At 31.3% G+C, this 21,223-nt stretch overlaps 4 protein-coding genes across 7 annotated transcripts; 3 read left to right on the forward strand and 1 right to left on the reverse strand.

Annotated features, from left to right (window-relative positions):
* The first annotated feature begins 6,055 nt into the window (after positions 1 to 6,055).
* LOC145961942 (WASH complex subunit 1) lies at positions 6,056 to 8,927 on the forward strand. 2 transcript variants are annotated; one of them, XM_083082576.1, is made up of 5 exons: positions 6,059 to 6,190; positions 6,299 to 6,320; positions 6,509 to 6,638; positions 6,833 to 7,391; positions 7,539 to 8,927. In XM_083082576.1, exons 2-5 carry the CDS (start codon positions 6,299 to 6,301, stop codon positions 8,322 to 8,324), a joined length of 1,497 nt encoding a protein of 498 aa, XP_082938702.1. In that variant the 5' UTR covers positions 6,059 to 6,190; the 3' UTR covers positions 8,325 to 8,927. The 2 variants fall into 2 exon arrangements, with proteins under 2 accessions (XP_082938701.1, XP_082938702.1); XM_083082575.1 differs by having other exon boundaries at positions 6,056 to 6,320.
* Positions 8,733 to 17,635, reverse strand: Colt (carnitine/acylcarnitine carrier protein colt, mitochondrial). The gene is made up of 7 exons (XM_083082577.1): positions 17,582 to 17,635; positions 17,001 to 17,115; positions 14,059 to 14,178; positions 13,645 to 13,759; positions 12,941 to 13,255; positions 9,813 to 9,986; positions 8,733 to 9,684 (listed from the first exon to the last, which is right to left on the reverse strand). Exons 2-7 carry the CDS (start codon positions 17,031 to 17,033, stop codon positions 9,497 to 9,499), a joined length of 945 nt encoding a protein of 314 aa, XP_082938703.1. The 5' UTR covers positions 17,034 to 17,115; positions 17,582 to 17,635; the 3' UTR covers positions 8,733 to 9,496.
* Positions 10,159 to 13,444, forward strand: LOC145961939 (uncharacterized). The gene is made up of 6 exons (XM_083082568.1): positions 10,159 to 10,291; positions 10,539 to 10,670; positions 10,748 to 10,885; positions 10,966 to 11,783; positions 11,854 to 12,403; positions 12,503 to 13,444. Exons 1-6 carry the CDS (start codon positions 10,253 to 10,255, stop codon positions 12,677 to 12,679), a joined length of 1,854 nt encoding a protein of 617 aa, XP_082938694.1. The 5' UTR covers positions 10,159 to 10,252; the 3' UTR covers positions 12,680 to 13,444.
* On the forward strand, positions 14,293 to 21,033 carry Pgant7 (N-acetylgalactosaminyltransferase 7). 3 transcript variants are annotated; one of them, XM_083082569.1, is made up of 11 exons: positions 14,293 to 14,679; positions 14,878 to 15,048; positions 15,172 to 15,377; positions 15,453 to 15,619; positions 15,698 to 15,905; positions 16,102 to 16,278; positions 16,375 to 16,618; positions 16,697 to 16,918; positions 17,009 to 17,107; positions 18,950 to 19,075; positions 19,161 to 21,033. In XM_083082569.1, exons 1-11 carry the CDS (start codon positions 14,629 to 14,631, stop codon positions 19,299 to 19,301), a joined length of 1,812 nt encoding a protein of 603 aa, XP_082938695.1. In that variant the 5' UTR covers positions 14,293 to 14,628; the 3' UTR covers positions 19,302 to 21,033. The 3 variants fall into 3 exon arrangements, with proteins under 3 accessions (XP_082938695.1, XP_082938698.1, XP_082938696.1); XM_083082572.1 differs by having other exon boundaries at positions 14,295 to 14,565; positions 14,871 to 15,048; XM_083082570.1 differs by having other exon boundaries at positions 14,296 to 14,679; positions 14,871 to 15,048.
* Positions 21,034 to 21,223: the final 190 nt, after the last annotated feature.

Here is a 21,223-nt window from a genome sequence, read left to right on the forward strand (position 1 = left end):
AACGAAGACGTTCGTCAAATTTTGTGAAGCTTGTATTTAATCATTAATTTAACATCGTATTTTTACATTTTTACATTTTTTATATTTAATACCGACACGAAAATTAGCAATATTTGTAAAGTTTCTAATCAAATATTTATGAAATTTAAAATATATAAAATTATACATATATATCTAAAATTTATATATAAAAATTTTCCGAATTTATTAATGACTCTTTGATATGGAAATACAAACAGTTACTCTTTTATGATTATTTCAATAAATATATAGAATTAAATATGTTAATTTAATAAATTATTATTATATAATTATTATACGTATACTTTGGATAATTTTTCGTGTAATTTGCATAAGAATGTATTCATGATATTTTTTAAACACTAATAATTATGTACAATTTTCTTAATATTCCTGAAAAAAATAATTTAAATAATTTAGATTTTATTTTTAAAGCATTTTTAAAAATAAATTTCATTTCATTTTTTAAACTGAAATAAAGCCAAATTACAAATTTCTATATATTGTATTAGAGTGCTAACACGGCCATATTTCATATGGTAAAATATAAAACAAGAGCAACCGTTTATAATTGGGCAGAATTTATTCCGGGTATCACAGAATTTAACATAACACTGTCACTCTCGAAAGATGCAATTGTAATTTATATAATTATTGCTTGTATATTTATTTTAATACTATATTTTAATATTTTATAACTGCTTATATTTATTTTTATCTCGTTGCAGTTTATATTTATTTTAATAAATGCCGACGAAATGAAATAATATGTATATATTAATCTAATCTGTATATGTATCCTGCCCAATTGTAAATGGTTATCCTGACTTTAGTTGTTAGCAACCTAGTATAATATATAAAATTCTGATAATATAAAAACCTCTGTCCAGATTACCAATAAAGATTGATTGATATTATAATAATATATATAAATAATAAATTTTTATAGTAATACACAATTTATAATAAAATATAAAATTAATATGTGTATAACATTAATCATATTACATTTATCATATTACAAGTTATTTCATTAATGATTTATTTGGCTTTATATTAAGCTTAAAAACAATATCTACAACAAATTCTATAATGGATGAGCTATAAGATATTAGAAATAAGATAAGTGAATAAGATAAATGCGCGTTATAAAAATAAATTAGCATCAGATGTAATTGATAAAATTTTTAGTGTTCTTTTCAATAAATTAGGTAAAATTTATACAAAAATAATCTTTTCTCGATCTTCTTTCTTTATAGTTAAAATACTGCAATATATTTTCGTGATGCATTACATTTCGAACGAATCTATTAAAAATTATTTAATTTAAACTATCCTAGCTCATCCATTTTAAGGCAACGGATTTATCTATAATCTACATCTGCAATCTCTATGAATCCGTTACATTAAAATTAAATAAAAGTTTTTGTCACTCACCGGGCCATTGATGTGCAATAACGGAGTTGTCGTTATCGAAGTTACAGGGTTGTTATTGAAGTTACGGAGTTGTCTTTATCGAAACTATGTTGTCGTTATTGAAACTACGTCTGTAACATGCAAATATAAAATTCATTTATAACACAGCTCAAAATACAATCAATATTTCAAAAAATTATTATTGTGCGGAATTTCATATCCGGTGTGTAAAATAATAAGCAGATATAAACACGTATGGAAAGAATTTATAAAGTTTGAAATTATTTTTTAAATAGAAATTTTTAATATGATTTTTATAAAAATCTTTCTCTTTAATTTTTTCTTTAATTCCTTTAAATTATAAGAACGAATTATTGTGCGATTTATAACAATCGATATACAAATAATAAATATTCACCATCAAGTTGCTTCGCCGATGCAAGGTGCCTCTCCCAGGCCTCCTCCTCCTCTCACAATAGTTCATTGATCTGTAACATACAAAGAAGATTCCAATTGTAGTTACGGTCAAAAAATTAACATTTCAAAAAATTATTATTATATGTATTTAATTTTATATCCAACGCATATAACAATAAGCAGATAAACAATTTTATAAATTTTGAAAAAGATTCTACTGTTAACTAATAATTTAATATTTCTATTAAGAAGTTTATAATTATAATTCTATTAATAAATTATAATTCTTTTTAATAAGTTTAATGATTTAATAATACTATTAAAAGCTATTCAAAAGTAAAAACTTTTAGATTACAGTTTTCATGTAAAAATTTCTCGCTTTTTTCTCTTGTTTAAGTCATGTAAATAAAAAGTTAAATTACGCGATTAATTACTTAATTTAAATCTCGCGTAGAAATTAATAAATAATTATATATAAGTAATATAATTTATTTACCATAGAGTTGCTTTACCGGTGCCTGATGTCTCTCCCAGACCTCCTCCTTCTCTGATGTTGTTAACGCGCGATACTTTCAACGACACTCCCGCACTCACGAGCGATATTTTTATATCGCTATTTCCGCTATTTTACGCGCGATACTTAACAGTTTTCGCACTATTTCGCTTCTATTTCGCTATTTCGCAAGAATACTACAACGCGAAAACGCGGTAACGAAGCGCTTGCCGTCCGCGGCACGTTGACGGCACCGACGAAAGGGTACTTAGCTTCCCATTCAGGCACCTTAAGATTTATCATAAATAGAAAAATTTAAGACAAACCTCAAGGCACCATCCAAGTACTAAGCCCTCCCACCGCGACAAGGTGTACCCCATGGGAGGGTTATATTATATATAATTTTATATATAATATAATATATAATTTATTTTGTAATATACTATATAAATTTTAATTCGCAAATATAAACGATAAATGAAAATATAAGAAATAAGAGAAAATCTATTATATAAAACAATGTTCAAAATAATTGATTTTAAAACTAATTATTGCACACAATTAATTTTTACTTTTAAGTAGATATATTTTAATGTTATAAATTGCGTAATTACAAAATAATTTATATTTTTTAGACAAACTTTTAAAAATATGATAAATAAAAAAATTTCTTTTTTTTTCTATTTTTTCTATGTTACAATTTAAAGTCACTATTGAATCACAATTAAAGAAATAAAACCAAACGAGAAATATGTAAATTTTGAATATATTGTTACGTCCGCGGCGGCGACTTCGAGATATCGAAGCGCGTTCAACACAATCGGGCACTCGCGGACCGCGTAAAATAACAAGATACTCTTAATGGAAATTAAGAACTTTAATTAAAACACAGAATACACAAACAATGAATAATAACAGGGGAAATCTCGCGATAACGACTCGTAATGTAAAACGCGTCCGGATAGCTTGACAGCTATTCTTCGACTCAGCTGACCATCGTTGTTATACAACAATATATACTATTGATAAATAATTTATATATTGTTGCGTTCGCGGAACGATATATATCGAACACGCGCGACACAATCGATCGGCACACGCTGATTTTTTTACGCTCGCGCAGTAAATAATAACGCGGTTTAAGGTATAAGAACTTTAATAAACCACGAGTAACATACAAGAATTCAGAATAATCGTAAAATATATCATAGATAGACGCGCGTCCGCACAGCTTGACAGCCGGGATCATTGTCAGACTCTTTGATAGTTGTTGTTTATAACAACATCTTGACAACGCGCGCGGAAATGATCTTCTTCCGTCGACGTACTTTCCGCCGAAAGAATTCAACAGGTGGCAAATACATCCAGGGGGATGGGACGTGGGGATGTAACAATATAATAAATAATGAATGTGATAAATAATTAAAATATTAATAACTTACGTCATATCTTATTGATCCATCCATTTCCAAGACCTCCTTTCTTCTTTTGCTTTCTTCGCTTTTTCCTCGTGGCACTTCAATCCTCGTTACACTCATTTAAATTCCTCGTTGCACTTACACTCATACACGAAAAGTTCCTCGTTGCACTTGCAATTGTGTTTAGAGAAAGAATTTGATAATATATGGAACGTCTCACATCACTACCTCACTGCTCAAGAGCCACTGAGCGAATGATCGTAAGTCAGAAACATTACCGCGGTACTGTTTATATCGCCAGGGTCGACTATGTAGAGAAAGAATTTGATAATATATGAAACGTCACTACTTTATTGCTCAAGATTACTGTGCGAATGATAATAAAGCCGTGTAACGTATTAACAATAGCGCGATACTGTTTATATCGCCAGGGTCGACTACGTAAAGAAAGAATTTGATAATACATGAAACGTCACTACTTTATTGCTCAAGGTTACTGTGCGAATGATCGTAAGTCAAAAACATTATCGCGATACTGTTTATATCGCCGACCAAGTTCGACTTATACTATGTTATTGTTATAATTCGTCGTTGAAATATTCTATGAGTGATTGCCGATTAAGAAAATTTAAATTGGTTATCGTTAAGGAAATTATTTTAATAAACATTAATAATCGAAAGATCATAACAAAATTAATTCTTTTATCCCCTTTTATGTACCCCCGTTTCAATTTTTATTCGCAGTAATTAATGATTGTGATTCGATAAGGATTTATCGTTGCGATACAATTTTATCATAAGTTATCGTTCGTCGTTTATCATAAGTTAATTAATTTCTAATTATTAATAATGATATCAAATTATGTTTCGATATTAATCATAATCGTGTTTAGAAAAAAATTCGACAATAATAGAATATGCGAAGCGTTTCGCACCACTACTTTATTGCTCGAGTGTCACCGTGCGAATGATAACAAAGCTGTAACATATTAATAATAGCACGTTATTGTTTATATTGCCAAAGTCGAACACCGTGTTATTGGTAATTCGTTGCCGATATATTTTACGTACTATAACATATACATGAAAATATTAAATTGTAAAAGTTTTTCAATTTATAGATTAATTAAACGATCATTTATTAAACAATTAACTAACATACAAAGCATATATATATATATATATATATTTCGCATCATTATTTTACTGCTCGAATATCACCGAGCAAATGATAGCAAAACCATAACATACAAACAATAGCACTCTATTGTTTACGTTGTAAAAGTCGAACATTATGTTACTGATAATTCGTCGAAATATTTTATATACTATAAAATATACACGAGCGGAATATTAAATTATAGAAGTATTTTAAATCTTAAGAAATAAAATATATCACACCCTGCCGGAAAATGTAGAAATTCTTAAAAATAGAATTCGTAACGCATGTGCGGAGATCACTTCTCTCATGATAAGTCGCGTGAAAGAAAATTTCATGCGCAGAATTGCTTTATGTTTAGAAGAAAATGGTGGTTATATTGAACATTTATTATAATTTATTACATGTAAAGATCAAAAATATTTGTCATTATAAGTATATCTTATTATATTTGTTTATTATATTTTTTACTATATCTTTTCAAATTTATTTATTAAATTTACGTTGTTCTTGATATTCACTTTTAAAAGAATAAAGAGGAGCGAATATAATCCGTCCGATTTTCACTGCCTGAAAATGACGGCAGTCTGACGTCAGCACGGTTTTTTTCACGATGCGTTTAATTATTGTAAATTTAAATCAAAGAGAAACAAAATAGACTAGTAGATTTTAGATTACAATAGAAATGCAAAGAAAGAAAATTATTATGTCTAAAATAATAATTTAATTTGAAATACAATCTTTCTTCTCCAACCTTTATTTCCTAATATCTTTATTTCTACTTATATGCAAACAAAAACTCAATTTGTTTGAAAATGTGCAAACGAAAATCTATATGAATTAAGCCTGTTAGGAAAAGAATTTTGCAAAATTTGACAAAATGAAACTAATGAAATTGTTAATAAGCGATCCCGCGTATTTATATTTTTATTTATATTATTTATTTTATTAGAGAGAATCAGTCTTCTCTCTGTCTCTGTCATTTTATACAAAATGACGGTGGCAATATGGCAGTGATGATCGATAAGTGAAACTCGCTTATCGACATGGAAATCTCGCTTACGGGTTGCATCTAAAATCGAGGAGGGGGCGGAAGAAGCGGCATCGTCTCTCTCAAATTTTTCTGTCTATGGTCATGTGTCATCTCGTTCCAACCCAACGTTGAACACAACTTTCAGAAATATGATCTGAGCGACTATCATGTCTCGTATGAACGTGATAATTGCTACGGGGTTTATATGATTTACATAATATATAAATATAAAGGTAATTTAAATATATATGTATATATATGTATCGAGCTTTTTTAATTGCGAGAACATATGTATTTTAACACTGTGAGGTAATTTATTTATGCTATTTTCCGGGACCAAGATGCAAGAACGAATCGAAATCGGTACGTAATTTTTAATTTCTTACGATATAACTTATATTCATTGTTTTATATTCTTATAAAACGGGAAACAATTTTTAGATATTTGTATATTATTTATAATTTCGCAGTGAACCATAACCTGATAACCGAGTCGAAATAATCTTATTGTTAGAGAGTTCGATAATAATTGATTTTTTTAAATCTCCCAGGTGTCATTCCGAATAATTTGAGACACGAGGAAACTATAGTTCAAATAGCAGAATCTTTGGACAACTTGAGTGATGCTGTCTCATATATATTTGATTGTATAGACAAGAGGCTTTCGGAAAATACGCAAAGGTATATAAAAAAAATTTATTAATTTCTTGGTTGCTAATACTAGCCATAATTATTTATTAGATATAATTATTAAATACGATTATTAGCTTGATTGAATGATTATTATATATTTAATTTATACAATTTAATTGTAACATTTTTATCTGAATAATGACAATATTTTTAACAAAATGAACAAATTTATTTTTTTGCAGATTAACTACCATTAAAGAAAGAGCGAGGAAATTGGAAGATAGATTGCACTATTTACAGACTAATTTAAACTTAAAAGCAGTAAAAATGTACTCTGCTGCTAAGTATCCAGCTAGTCATACTTATAAGGAGTATCAAATGACTATACCTCCGCAGCGCAAACATGCGCCTATTATACCAAACGCTTATAAATGTTCTGTGCCTATAAAAGATATTCCCGAAGCGTATTTATCTTCTAATTGTAAGACGGAGGACGGTCAGTACGCCGCGAATGTCAATCTCCAAGAGAAACTCCAATTTTATCATGTACGATCAAAGGCTAACAAAAAAGATAACCCTGAAGATAATGAGGAGCTATTGCCGCCACAATTATCTTCAGTTAGCGCCCTCCTACTGTTTGACAGTATGGATAGTCCTTATGAAAAAACATCCACTAGATCATCGCGTCAATCTACGGACAAGCAGCAAATTGAAGATGCACCAGATTCGATTGTACAACCGTGGCTCTCGTCAGATATGGACGCGTCTTCCAGTTACTTATATACACCAACTCTTGGAGAGGTCAGATTTTTTTGTATAATAATTTATTTACTTGATAATAATTTATGTAGATTTTAACATACTTATATGTTACTTATTTTAAATTTATAATAATCTTAAAATTATAAATTTTAAGATTATTATATATAAAGTTTTCATACATTTCAGGTTCCTCAAATAAACGTACCACTAACACTCCCAGATTTACCGGGCATTGTGGATGATGAAAAATTCGTGCTCGATCTTAATTCCCAAAGTCCCATCGCGCCATCATCCGCAGTCACGACGCCCACCGTTCGTTTGGATCTACCGACACCCATCAGCGACGAAAAAGATTCTGGGTCGAAGATGGAGGATGGTGTTCCACATTTGCCTACAACCGTGACAATCGTATTGCAAGAACCTACGCCACCACCTCCTCCACCTCCTACATTTACCGTAAATGTAAATTGCCATGATGCCGCGAACAATGAAAAAATTGGATTCCAACAAGTTGCGGCACCTCCGCCGCCACCGCCACCACCGCCACCGCCGCCGCCGCCACCGCCAGCTACAGACTCGATTGTGTCTTCGTCAAACAACAATACGAAAAAACAAGAGAAGACAATGAACCGTTTGTCCGCAAATGCTACAACGGATGATCGTTCCAATTTGATGGCGGCGATTCGAAACGCTGGCGGGATAGGTAGGGCGAAATTGAGGCCTACTGCACCGGATGCGAAAAAATGCGATAGATGGTCATCGGCATCAGTCGGAGGAGACCTGATGGCGGATTTGCACACGAAATTAGCTCTGAGACGCAAAGGTATCGCTGGTTCTACGGTGGGTGCTTTGGAAAGAATGTCCAGTCTGATACCACCGCCTCCAAAACCAAATGAAGCGTCCGCATCCGATAGAAATTCTGCTACTAGTGAATATGATTCTCAACCTGACACGGATGATTGGGAAGAGTGATTATTACTGTTGCGGTGATTAATCGAGCATCGTACTGTTAAACAATTATTGTAACATATGGAGCAATCTCATCTAGACAAATGGCTTAAATTATCAGTATTCGCGTGTGTGAAAACTCAGGGGAAATTCGATATATAATAGACTGAAATAGGCTGATAGTCACAATACAGATCCAGTGTTTTTTTATCCAACAGATATGAAAACTACTTGGTTTTCAATTTTATTTGGTGTGTGACTGCTGATTATATTTCTCTCCTTTGTTAATTTGCACACAAGTTTATGTTGAAAAAATTTGTGATATTACAATTCACATAATGCGAGCAGAAAGATATTATATGATAATTATATTTATAAATGAGCAAATTACATATTTTTTATAGGAATAATAGAAGATTTCTTATAAGAATATAACAGAATAGAAAACTTTATTTTGTACATTAATACATAGTTTTCTTAGAAAAATTTCTTTATTTATCTACAATTATATATATATATTAGATTTTGTTATATTTTATGATCTTCCTCAGAGAGAAATCTTGTACATATAGTATATTACAGAATTACTCCGTTATAATCCCGATTGTACATTTTCTCATATGCAATATAATGTACAATATACAAATGTAACTAATGTACATATATATACTGTTACATTAATAAAGTTTTATATTCAAACTATATATGTATATATATATATATATAAAATACATGCAATACTAATTTGCACATATATATCATTGATTATTGAGCAGTCTTTCCATATGCTTAGGAATTGTCACAATTCCTGATACATATAATATAGGTTTAAAATTTGATATATATTTAAAACTTCACGAAACCTAATATACAATACAAAATTATACTATATAAAAAAGTATATTCCCTGATATCATACTTTCATTTCTTTGTATATAATTTTTTTTTCCTATACAAAGACTATATTGTATCATTTCCTATAATTTTCACACGCATATATAATCTATTTCTGAGATTTCAAAATGTCTGTGAGATAAGAATAAAAAAATTATATTTTATCTACGATAAAATAAATCGTCTTACAACCGCTTAGTGTCGTATCTATCAATCGCAGCATTTAGCAAGAGGCAATCGATATCAAGAGAGGCAAGATATCTTCCGAAAATTTTACTTAATTACGTCATATGTGACTCAAGTTATAAATTTGGCGCGAGCCAGTTCAAAAATTTCATGCAAATTTCAAAGCCCATAAAACAAGCTGCATTTGCAGGAAAAGCTCGCAACATAACTGGTACCACACCTTTATAAAGAGCTATTGGTCCCTCATTTTTCATCAGTTTGACAAATACTTCACGTATCCCGCTCTTATATGTACCCTCTGGTGCTACAATAATAATATATAATATAACGTATAAAATGAAACAAGTTTTATATTGAATTTTTATATAAATTGATTCTCATTTGAAATTCAATTCAATGTAAATATAAAAACAAAACGTCTTTATTATATACCAGTTTGTAGGCGGCTTTTCAAGATATCAGGTGGCATCCCCACCAACCAGTTTGCAATACCTGCAAACCCGCCCGCTAATATAGTGGTTGGTAAACTAAGTTTCCCTCCCTCAGGAGTGAATTGTTCCTTTAGATATTCATATGTCAAAAAGTACATTCCACTAGCCGGGATATCTGAAAGAAATATAGAGCATAAATTAGTAATCGCTCGAGTATTCTTACTCCAGAGGCTGAAGATGGCACGTAAACATTATGCACAATTAATAATAGCGAGTAGAGAGCGTGTGGGTTGGCAGATAGAAAGCATCCTGTTTGATAGGAAGCATCAAGGCACAGATAACATAGTTAACGAAATCCAGTTTCCTTCGAACCAGCGTGCTGTTAATGGTTTCTAAGTATTGTGCTTTGTTTTAAAATCAAAGTTTCTAAAGTGAGACAATATGGCATTCGTTATTTTATTCCTCGTCGTCTTATCTTTGGTATATATTTTAATACTTGGCCGTGCTTAGATTATTGCTTTGCTACTATAATCCAACTTCTTTTCTATATTATTTCACATAAATAAATAAATAAATAAATTTTATTTATTATATATATATATATATATATATATATATATATATATATATAATGAATAAAAAATTACAGATAATTAAAATTAATTTCGAATATATATCCTGTAGTAAAATAATAAATTGATTAATCTTCAAATTACACTGCACTCAGGATCAATGTATAGGACAAATTATCGATATTGGTGGTGTGTGGGAGATAAGATGCCCACAGGGATGTACTTGCGAGATCCAAAAATTCTCTGATCTGCCTCTACACCAATGGGCTGACAGAGATAAAGATCAAGTAGGAACGAATCGAATGGATATCAGATATTCATAATTGTTAGTTTTCATATATATAATTTAATTCATATTCAATAGAATGTATCTTCCGATGATGTCGATTTTAATATGGATGATGAGGAGCATTCCATGGCTCATGAATTAATGAAAATAGCAACGTGCGTGATTGTTGAGAATCCTGATGAACTTTTGGCTAAACTTCCTTCAGATATACAGGTGGCAAAGAATATATAATATCATATATAATCTTATATATTTATACATGTATCTTGTATTAAATTCTTTTGGCTTTCCAGGTTCTAACATTACTTGAATCGGGCAATGGGAACGCCGATATTCTTCTACAAGCTACTATATTCCAGCGCTTCATCGAGTTGATATCATTAGATGTTCAAGGGATAGATTATAGCGATCCTTCTATAAAGGAGGCGAATAATTACAAGGAAAAAGGCGGTATTCGTCTCTCATCCGATGCTTTGTATCCTCTAGGACCTACCTTGTTGTATTTAAATTTGGAACGAATTAAATTGTCAAACTTAAATTTACCAAATAAGAACAAGGCAAATTTGGTGATCAAGCCAATGAGTTCTCAGGAAACCGAAGCGATTGACGACAATCGAGTCGCCGTAAGTAATGTCAGCCAGCACAAAGGGCACAGACTCATCTTTCTGAGTCAGCAGAATAGCGACGACAAGGAAATATTGCCATACGATCTGTATAAACAAGAATTGGAGGGTTATAGAGAAAATGTCGAGCTGTTCGCTGCGCTCGGCGCATTGACGCATTTGAGGGTGTACGGTTGCGCCCTGAAAGACGTATCCTGGCATATGTTCGACGGTCTCAATAGCCTTCTTTATCTTTCACTGGAGAAAAATAGTTTAAAGTTCATACCGGAATTTTGCTTCTACGGTACGCCAAACTTGAGATGGTTGTCACTGGCGAGTAACGAGTTATTGACGTTGAAGAGCGTAGACTTGGCAGGATTACTTATGTTGGAACACCTGGACTTGCGACAAAATAACTTGACTTTTCTATCGGAATTATCATTTCCGCCATTTCCGGCGCTGAAGAGCGCTGATTTTACAGAGAACCCTCTGGATTTCATTTTTCCAAGGTAATGTTCTACGCAATTATATCTCGACGATTGAATCTAAAGGAAATGTATATATTTATATCTGTTTCAGTACTTTCGAGATTATGAATACGACGATAAAACTGTATCTCGGAGGCATGACGTCAAAATTAACACTGCAAAAGAATTCGTTACTTGGTCTACGTAAAGTTGAGATATTACATCTATATAATTTAGATATACTCTTATTAGAACGTTTCATACTACAAGGATTGCCAGCGTTGACGCATCTCAAAATGCGAGGAAACATCACGAGTATCGATTTCGATGCATTTGTCGATCTTGCCAATCTGTTGGACCTGGATCTAAGTTCTTGTCACATTCAGAGAATTTCCATGGATGCTTTCTATGGTTTAGAAAAAGTTAGAAGAATCGACCTATCGAAAAACAATCTCGAATCCATACCCCCGGGTTTATTCGTCGCTCAACAACAGAAGGAGCTGCGAGAAATTATACTTACAGGGAACAAATTAACTTCGCTACCTTTGGATTTTTTTAAAAATCTTAGATTGCCAACTAAACAAATACAGATACAAAATATAAGATTGGATGAGAATCCTTGGGATTGCACATGTCTCATGATCAATTGGAATCCTCATCTAGTAACTATCATTTTATTTGATTTTTATCGCTTCGTTTATACTTGATAATGCACTGTTAATAGACAAAACACGAATTGTTAATAATTTTACGCGACGTAGGTGAACAGAAATAAGGAGACGGCTCCGCGATGTTCGACGCCGAAGCGATTACAGAATTGGGGAGTTTTTCATGCATTGCGCAAAGGTGGTTTACAATGCAGAAGTCCGAAGAAACGATACCTTCAAAAGTTTTTGAAGACAAGAGGAGACTTTGAAGAGCATAATGATATCAGTTAGTCAATTTTCAATTTTTTGCAAATTGTATATGTTGATAAAATGCAGAATGGAAAAAAATATATCATAAATTTTTATAATATATCAATGTACTTAATCCTTTATTTTGGGATAAATAATAGCGTGTATGTAATAAGTTTACTTCTTATCGATATAATTTTCTGCTCATGATATATACAAATGTAAAATCTTTTAAAATATGAAAATATTTGATAAATAACAATTCAAATTTGTAAGAATTAAGAGTAAGATTGCAAATCATACCTCTTAACAGCGTAGCACAAGTCCCTTTGTAAATACTTCTAATGCCTCCTTCTCGATACAGTTGCTTCGCGCAATCCAGCGGTCCACTGTACTTTGGTTTTGCATCCGCGTGTTGTATTTGCAACAAACATTTGATGCGTTCGCCTGGGGCCATTATAATAGTCGTAAATATGCCGCTAAAAGCGCCGGCGTAAAACAATTGCAATGTCGTAAGTTTTTCATCTGGAAAACTCTGTTGCAGCTTCTTTCCAACACTGTATCCAAAGAAACTTATCGCAAATATTGGAGCAACACCAGATAATGGTGCACCCATACCTAAAGAGAAGAAAAATTCTAAAATTCGTCTTTCTTCTTATAAAAATATACAAATTTTTCTTAAACTATGCTATTAAACATGTAAAAGTATTTAAACTATTTTTGTATATTATTAAAAACTCAACACATTGGACATATTATTTATGTTCTGTATCTTGTGTTATGTAATATGAAAGTAATATATTATTTATATGTTATGCATCTTGTGTTATGTAATATGAAAGAATTTTAATAAGAACATTTATACTGAAATGTAAAACTGAGTCACAATGAGTTTTAAAGCGTTATGATTTTTATATAATATAAGATACATAGAGATATCTTTCATGTTTCAAAAAAGCATTCTAACATGACAATTTTTCTACACGATGCAGCATAAATATAAATACCCTTGTAGAATCCACGTATTCCTTCTTTGGTAACTGTTTTCTTAGCACAATCCCATGTACCTGAGTAGAGAGGCAATTCGTTAGGTCCTGATATTGGCATCGTCTGAAGACGTACCTATAACATAATTTCTTTTTTAGAATCTTTACAGAAAGCATGTTGTCTTCTATTTAAATAGATTATAAACAGGAGAAATAAAGACAAACGACACTCCCAATGCAAATCCTACTCAATTGATGAAACTCGATTCTTCATCTAGGGCTAATATTACATTAAGCACATTGATTGACTGGGGGATAATAATTTTTTGAATCTTTAGAAATTTTCTATCCAATCAATGTGTGTGCTTAAAAAATTTGTCGTACGACAAATGTAATATTAGGCTAATACATTAATATAAACATGTGTAACCTCACCTTTATGGTGTCCAGAGGATGGCCAGCCACGACGGTGCATACTCCGCCAAATCCACCGCTCAGGAAATACTTAATAGGGCTGTCCGACATGATTGACGTGCTACAGCTGACTTGGAAATACTGAGCAAATAGTAATTCTAAAACTCATTCAACAAACTAGAGGTCAAAGTACACCAATCACAAGTCAATTGGCCTTTAACCTTTGACGTATCAGGAGCGTAAATTCCTCGCTCGTGATATGTTTCACGATGTTTCACACAATTTAATGTATACATCTATATTTATATTACGATGATACTTTAATATTCGTGGAGACATTTCAATGGTGCGCGATACATCTGCATTCAAATCGACAAACACGTCCTTTTAGTGCAAACATGGCGATGAGCGGCTACAAGTGTAGCTCTACAAGTGTAGCGTCTCTAGCCGCACATTTTTAGTATCTACGTGACAGCTGGCGACACGTTGGCCGCTTTTATGCAAATGTGAACATTACGGTTCTTGAATGTACGATGCATAAGTTTGTTATCGTCTATAATTACTATTGACGTTCGACACGTCGACGAATGCATGCCGTCGAGCCGGCTTTGCGTTATCTCGATTTCTTTCTTACTACAAGAGGTATCGCGTATTTCATTTATTTATCTTTTGGAATTGTCGATTGAAAATAGGACGAATTACGCAGCGATTGAATTATGAATCGCGTCAACTGTTGAGATAAAATGCGCGTCATCGAAAGAATTTTCGAGAGATGTCATATATTAAACTAATATGAAAGTAAAAAATTATTATATAATAATCATGCATTTTAGTTTTTAGACATATAACTTGCAAAAGATGAGGATTGTACAGTTTAGAAGAAATCGCTTGTTTCATATACTCATTGGCAGTACATTGGTGTTGCTACTTTTATACATTCTTTTTAGTTTCTCGTCAGACAATCATGTGAACAATATAAAAGAATGGGCACAGGGTCTTAGACAGAAACAGGTAAATTCTTTTATACATTTGCTTATTTTTAATAAATACTTAGTTTATCCTGAACAAGTGTGCATTAAAAGAGTAGTATTGGAGCTTTCAAATTTTTCTATATTTTTTTCTAATATTATTTAGGTACCAGTGTTTGTAGAAGGTTTAGGAAATTACGAGCCACGCGATGTACCAGTTAGATCTGGTCCTGGGGAAAATGGTAAACCACATATTTTAAGAGACGATCAATTAAATGACGTTCAGCAATCAGAATCTGATTATGGCATGAACATGGTGTGTTCTGATGAAATCTCATTGTCGAGATCGATTCCAGATACTAGACCAGCAGAGTAAGCCTTTTTTCTTGTGATTAATAATAATATTATAAAGTCTGCATCTATATTTTTATATCTTGTATCATGCAGATGTAAACATTGGAATTATCCAGAAGAATTACCACGCACTAGTGTCATTATAGTTTTCCATAATGAGGGCTGGTCAGTTTTATTACGAACAATTTATAGTGTTATTAATCGTACTCCATCAAAATTTTTAGAGGAGATCCTTCTTGTTGATGACTTCTCTGATAAAGGTACAATCTCTCTGGACTAAGATATGATAAAATCTAAAAAATTTAGTAGCTTATAATTAGCAATATAATCTTTTACAGAAAATTTAAAGGGTGACCTAGATTCCTATATTGAACAATGGAATGGAAAAGTTAAATTACTTAGAAACTATGAGAGACAAGGTTTAATACGGACACGATCTCGAGGAGCGCGTGACGCCAAGGGTGAAGTAATAGTATTTTTAGATGCTCATTGTGAAGTCAATGTCAATTGGTTGCCACCACTCTTAGCACCAATTGCTGAAAATAGGTAAAATCATAATCATAAATAATAAATTATTTAATCATATACTATTGAAAAAATTGAAAAAAAAAAAAAATTGTAACATTTTTATATCTTGAAGAAATTTAACATGACCAAATAAATATAGCATAATAATGAAATTCTTCCTATACAAAATTTTTTGTCAACAAATACGATATTTGCAATTTTTCTTCTTTTTTAGGAATGTAATGACAGTTCCTGTGATAGATGGCATTGATCATAAAACATTCGAGTACCGTCCTGTGTATCAAGAGGGTCACTTGTACAGAGGAATTTTCGAGTGGGGCATGTTATACAAAGAGAACGAATTACCTAGACAGGAAGCCAAAACACGTGCATATGACAGTATGCCGTACAGGTACAATTTTTATTTCAAGTGCTTGATATAATTTTATTTCTACATATACTGTACAATACTTTTCAACCAATTTTATATCGTTTATGCGACTTGCAGATCACCTACACACGCTGGTGGTTTATTTGCCATAAATCGACAATACTTTTTGTCACTGGGTGGATACGACGAGGGATTACTCGTTTGGGGAGGAGAAAACTTTGAACTGTCATTCAAGATATGGCAGTGCGGCGGAAGTATTTTGTGGGTACCGTGCTCACATGTAGGACATGTTTACCGAGGATTTATGCCTTATACGTTTGGTAAACTTGCTCAAAAGAAAAAAGGACCGTTGATAACTATCGTGAGTAGTCGATTTTATCGTATGTACAATTTCTCTTTGAGATAGTAATCCCCTATTGCAAAATAAATTCTTTTACAGAATTATAAACGAGTTATAGAAACATGGTTCGACGAGAAACACAAGGAGTTCTTTTATACCAGAGAACCATTAGCTCGATTGCTCGATCACGGCGATATATCCGAGCAGTTGGCCTTCAAAGAACGAAAGAAATGTAAAAACTTTCAGTGGTACATGGATAATGTGGCCTATGATGTATTGGACAAATTTCCAGAATTGCCACCAAATATACATTGGGGAGAGGTACCTTTTTGATCGAACGCATATCTAAGTTTTATCAACAAATCAAATACACAAGCTTTTATATGTATAACAATAATAATACCTTTTTAGTTGCGAAATGTGGCAACTGGATCATGTTTGGACACTATGGGTCATGCACCACCAAGTCTTATGGCTACTTCCCACTGTCATGGCTTTGGAAACAATCAGGTAATTTGCTAAAAACAAAAGAGAGGATAACGGTCGGTAAGATAACAATCAGAATTTGATAAAAGAAAAAGGCTAAGGACCGTGGCGTAGGGTGTTATTACGTAATTGAAATTAAAAACTTGAATCTAGGACAAAAAATTTATATATTCTTTAATAATAGTAACAAAACATTATCCGTCGAAAAAAATAATACGAATACAAAAAAATATCGACAGACGTACGTTTCGATCCAATGTGGATCTTTTTCAATGTCTTACATGGATCGCATAACGTGATTAGAATGCGAACGTTGCAAAGGCGCGCGCAGTACAAAATAATCGAAAGGTCAAACACACAAATTCAAACGGTCGACTAATAAAACGCAAAGAATAATAACGGTCATGAAACAAAAGCGCTTGTACAAAATGATAAAAATAAATAAAAATATATATATGCATGGCGATGACACATCCAAGCAAGAAGCGCAATGCTCACCTCGATATCAAATTCGTCCAAGTACAACGAAGAATCAGGAAAGATATACATTGCCTTATTAAAACAAAAAGAAGTCTGAATTATAGAAGGTTGTCCATATTGATGAGTCATTGCAGGAAAAAAATATGATAATCCCAATGCAATGAACCGTTACTTGACGATGCTTACCTCCCTATCATCAACAAATGTTTTATCCTTTCAAAATCTCCCGCTTCCTTATTTCCTTCTTCCTAACACTACTTTATCTTTCCTTCCCCTGCCATCATTCCTTTTTTCCCCTTTCTCCTTCCCTGGTTTCCTACATCTCCCTTCGTCAGTAATGTCTCGGCCTTCGTTATGTTCATGCCTCTTTTCTCTCTATACATGGCTTTTTCTCTTATCTTTGCATCCTTTCGAGTATGTATGCATGCATAGTTCGCTTTTAGTACCGTTCACTCACTTCATCTCTCGATTCTCTCTAACTATTTCTAACGGCTTTACTCTATCCTAATGTATAAGCGTTTTTTTATTTTTCTTTTTGAAAAATCCGTTAACGTTCTTTGTTTCTATGCTATATGCTTGGCATGATATTTTTTTGCGCATTTTTTTAAACAGGCTTCCACCTCGCTATCAATCAAATCTATTTCTTCCGGCACTTCTGGAAAGATTTGGATGTTGGAGAAGCCCTCACGGTTTATTGCATTGGGATTATCATATTTTTTTTACTACAATGACTCTCATCAATATGGACAACCTTCTATAATTCAAACTTCTTTTTGTTTTAATAAGGCAATGCATATCTTTTCTGATTCTTCGTTGTCACTTGGACGAATTTGATATCGAGGTGAGCGTTGCGCTTCTTGCTTGGATGTGTCATCGCCATGCATATATATATTTTTATTTATTTTTATCATTTTGTACAAGCGCTTTTGTTTCATGACCGTTATTATTCTTTGCGTTTTATTAGTCGACCGTTCGAATTTGTGTGTTTGACCTTTCGATTATTTTGTACTGCGCGCGCCTTTACAACGTTCACGTTTTAATCACGTTATGTGATCCGTGTAAGACATTGAAAAAGATCCGCATTGGATCGAAACGTACGTCTGTCGATATTTTTTTGTATTCGTATTATTTTTTGCGACGGATAATGCTTTGTTACTATTATTAAAGAATATATAAATTTTCCGTCCTAGATTCAAGTTTTTAATTTCAATTACGTAATAATACCCTACGCCGCGGTCCTTAGCCTTTTTCTTTTATCAAATTCTAATTTGCTAAAATATCTTATTTTTTTTCCTATTCAGATATATAACTTAGACAACTTTGTATTTTATACATTTTTAAAATTATTTTATAACTTTATAAAATTTCCTTTATATTTCTTGTTAGCTTATACGGTTGAATGCAAAAGGTCAATTGGGTATTGGTGAAAGATGTGTTGAAGCAGATGGTCAAGGTATAAAATACGCATTTTGTCGTTTAGGAACTGCAGATGGCCCATGGCAATATGATGAAGTAAGTTATCTTTTGACAACAAAAATTTTTCAAATAAATACGTCTGCACAATTTTATCAACATATATATTAATTTGCATTTGTAGAAAACAAAAACTCTGTTACATAGAGTACATAAAAAGTGTATGGCACTTCATCCCCAAACTCAACAGTTATCTCTAATGCTATGTGACATAAACAATACTTATCAGCAATGGAATTTTCATCAAATCCATCCACGATGGTAATATGAAGCAGAAAAAATTATAAAATCTGTTTTGCTTATCAAAATGTGATCGTACATTGTTCGATAAGTTGTGCACAGATTTTTGCAGAGAGTGTGCAATTTATATTTTTAGTAATATATAATGCAGGATGATTTGACATATGTTTGCTGACATTGTTTACTAATTTATTATACATATGTTAGAGAGTGATATACATAAATAACAACTATAAAGTTTTCAATATTAACATATACATCGAACAAGAACAATATTTAAGAACAATTCTCATTTTTATATTTATATTTTTTAAGATGTGAAAGAGTTGGTAAGTAAACACGTATATTATGAAATGTAAAAAAGAGTAAATTTCACACAAATTTAGCTTTGAATTTTAATTTTGAAATATCTTTTTTCTAAAGATTAATCAAGCCTGCGCGATCTAAATATATAATTTCCACGAATTTTATCTATATTTTTATCTATATTTTATCTATGTTATTTAATCATGCAAAATTTTATTTATATCATTTAATCACGTTATTTCTTCCTTTTTACTGGCCGATAAACAACTAATAACAAAAAACATTTAAAAGTGTTTAATAGCATTTATTTTTACATATGTGAAATATGTATGAAAAAAATATTTCTCCATAAATGGTCTGTCCATTGCCACTGCCAATATTTGTTCCTATAAAGTTTTCTATAAAATTGATTTATTAAAAAACTTAAAATATTTAATGTTTCAATAATTTCTTGAATTATGGAAATATATTTTTTACATGCTATCCAAAAGATAAAGAATCTTACATTATACATCTACATGTGATGTGTAGAGGAAATTATTTTTAAATTATTTTTGAGTTATAAAATTAATTAATTATCTATATATCTGCATATATAAATTTTAATGCAAAAATGTATATAAAAATATATAAAAGAGATACATTTTCTAGAAGATTAAAATACTTATTAGACATATAGTATGTAACACTTTTATTTTTATACCAGTGTCTAATATTTTGCATGACGATATAAAATAAAACATTTTATATCTTCAATTTTGAATGCAATATAGGAAAAATCAATAATTATTAAAACAAAACAATTATCCAGAATATTAATATAAATATATAGTGATTTTAATTATAATAAACATTCCATTTATTATTTATGTATGTGTATGTGGAATTACAAATTTTATTTATGTTCAATATATATTTTGATCAAAGTCAGGAGAAGAATATTGTTTGTTGTTCTATTGAAAATATTGTATTTTATATATATGGAATTATAAATGTATGCTTCAGGTAATTAATCCCTTAGATCTTCTAATTATGGTTTAAAGGTATTTGGAATTTTTATATTTTTTAAATTTATATTTCGGCATATATTTTAAAGAATGTTGCTCTTCTTTACTGCGTAAAAAAACTGCCACAATAGTACGACATTGCGGATATCTTTCGCGATGAGATGGACATTTCTCTTCATCGAATATGACGATTACATATTGTGTATATCCTGATGCGACTATCCTCATTTATGTACTTAATTCACAATTATAATCAAAATTGAATTTAAGATTTATAAGTAATAGATGTGATTGTGCTGATTTAATGCAAAATAGATGCAGTAATTTTTAATATAAATATATATTATATGCAAGATGTACTTGATATTTAGTTATGTACTTGGCTCCAGTGCCGTGTTGTATGAGATTATATTTTGATTAAATTTTTAAGAGGATTATATATTATGTGTGTGTTATGTATCATATCTTTCTTTTTTCAAGTATACAATTATTAAAACTTGAGGAATTTTATATATTAAGGTTAATTATATCTTTTTTTTTTAACAAGTCAGGGAAATTTGAAGATGTTTCCTTTGATGTAAAAATTCTCACAAATACACAATATAATTTTATAGTACTCACATCTATGCTGTTA

This window comes from Camponotus vicinus, unplaced genomic scaffold, assembly GCF_025532165.1.
Source record: "Camponotus vicinus isolate PSW18456_S1 unplaced genomic scaffold, iyCamVici1.0 SCAF_11, whole genome shotgun sequence".
Taxonomy (NCBI): Eukaryota; Metazoa; Arthropoda; class Insecta; order Hymenoptera; family Formicidae; genus Camponotus; species Camponotus vicinus.

Bases quoted from the DNA above. Each gene is read 5' to 3' on its own strand.
- LOC145961942 (XM_083082575.1), top strand. From the start codon at position 6,278: ATGCTATTTTCCGGGACCAAGATGCAAGAACGAATCGAAATCG. The intron at 6,321-6,508 runs GTACGTAATTTT...TAAATCTCCCAG, and splicing joins GCAAGAACGAATCGAAATCG to GTGTCATTCCGAATAATTTG. The intron at 7,392-7,538 runs GTCAGATTTTTT...CATACATTTCAG, and splicing joins ATACACCAACTCTTGGAGAG to GTTCCTCAAATAAACGTACC.
- LOC145961939 (XM_083082568.1), top strand. From the start codon at position 10,253: ATGGCATTCGTTATTTTATTCCTCGTCGTCTTATCTTTG. The intron at 10,292-10,538 runs GTATATATTTTA...CACTGCACTCAG, and splicing joins TCCTCGTCGTCTTATCTTTG to GATCAATGTATAGGACAAAT. The intron at 10,886-10,965 runs GTGGCAAAGAAT...TTGGCTTTCCAG, and splicing joins AACTTCCTTCAGATATACAG to GTTCTAACATTACTTGAATC.
- Pgant7 (XM_083082569.1), top strand. From the start codon at position 14,629: ATGCCGTCGAGCCGGCTTTGCGTTATCTCGATTTCTTTCTTACTACAA. The intron at 15,049-15,171 runs GTAAATTCTTTT...AATATTATTTAG, and splicing joins AGGGTCTTAGACAGAAACAG to GTACCAGTGTTTGTAGAAGG. The intron at 15,378-15,452 runs GTAAGCCTTTTT...TGTATCATGCAG, and splicing joins CCAGATACTAGACCAGCAGA to ATGTAAACATTGGAATTATC.
- Colt (XM_083082577.1), bottom strand. From the start codon at position 17,033: ATGATCCAGTTGCCACATTTCGCAACTAAAAAG. The intron at 13,760-14,058 runs GTGAGGTTACAC...ATTATGTTATAG, and splicing joins ATCCTCTGGACACCATAAAG to GTACGTCTTCAGACGATGCC. The intron at 9,685-9,812 runs GTATATAATAAA...TTATTATTGTAG, and splicing joins GAAAAGCCGCCTACAAACTG to CACCAGAGGGTACATATAAG.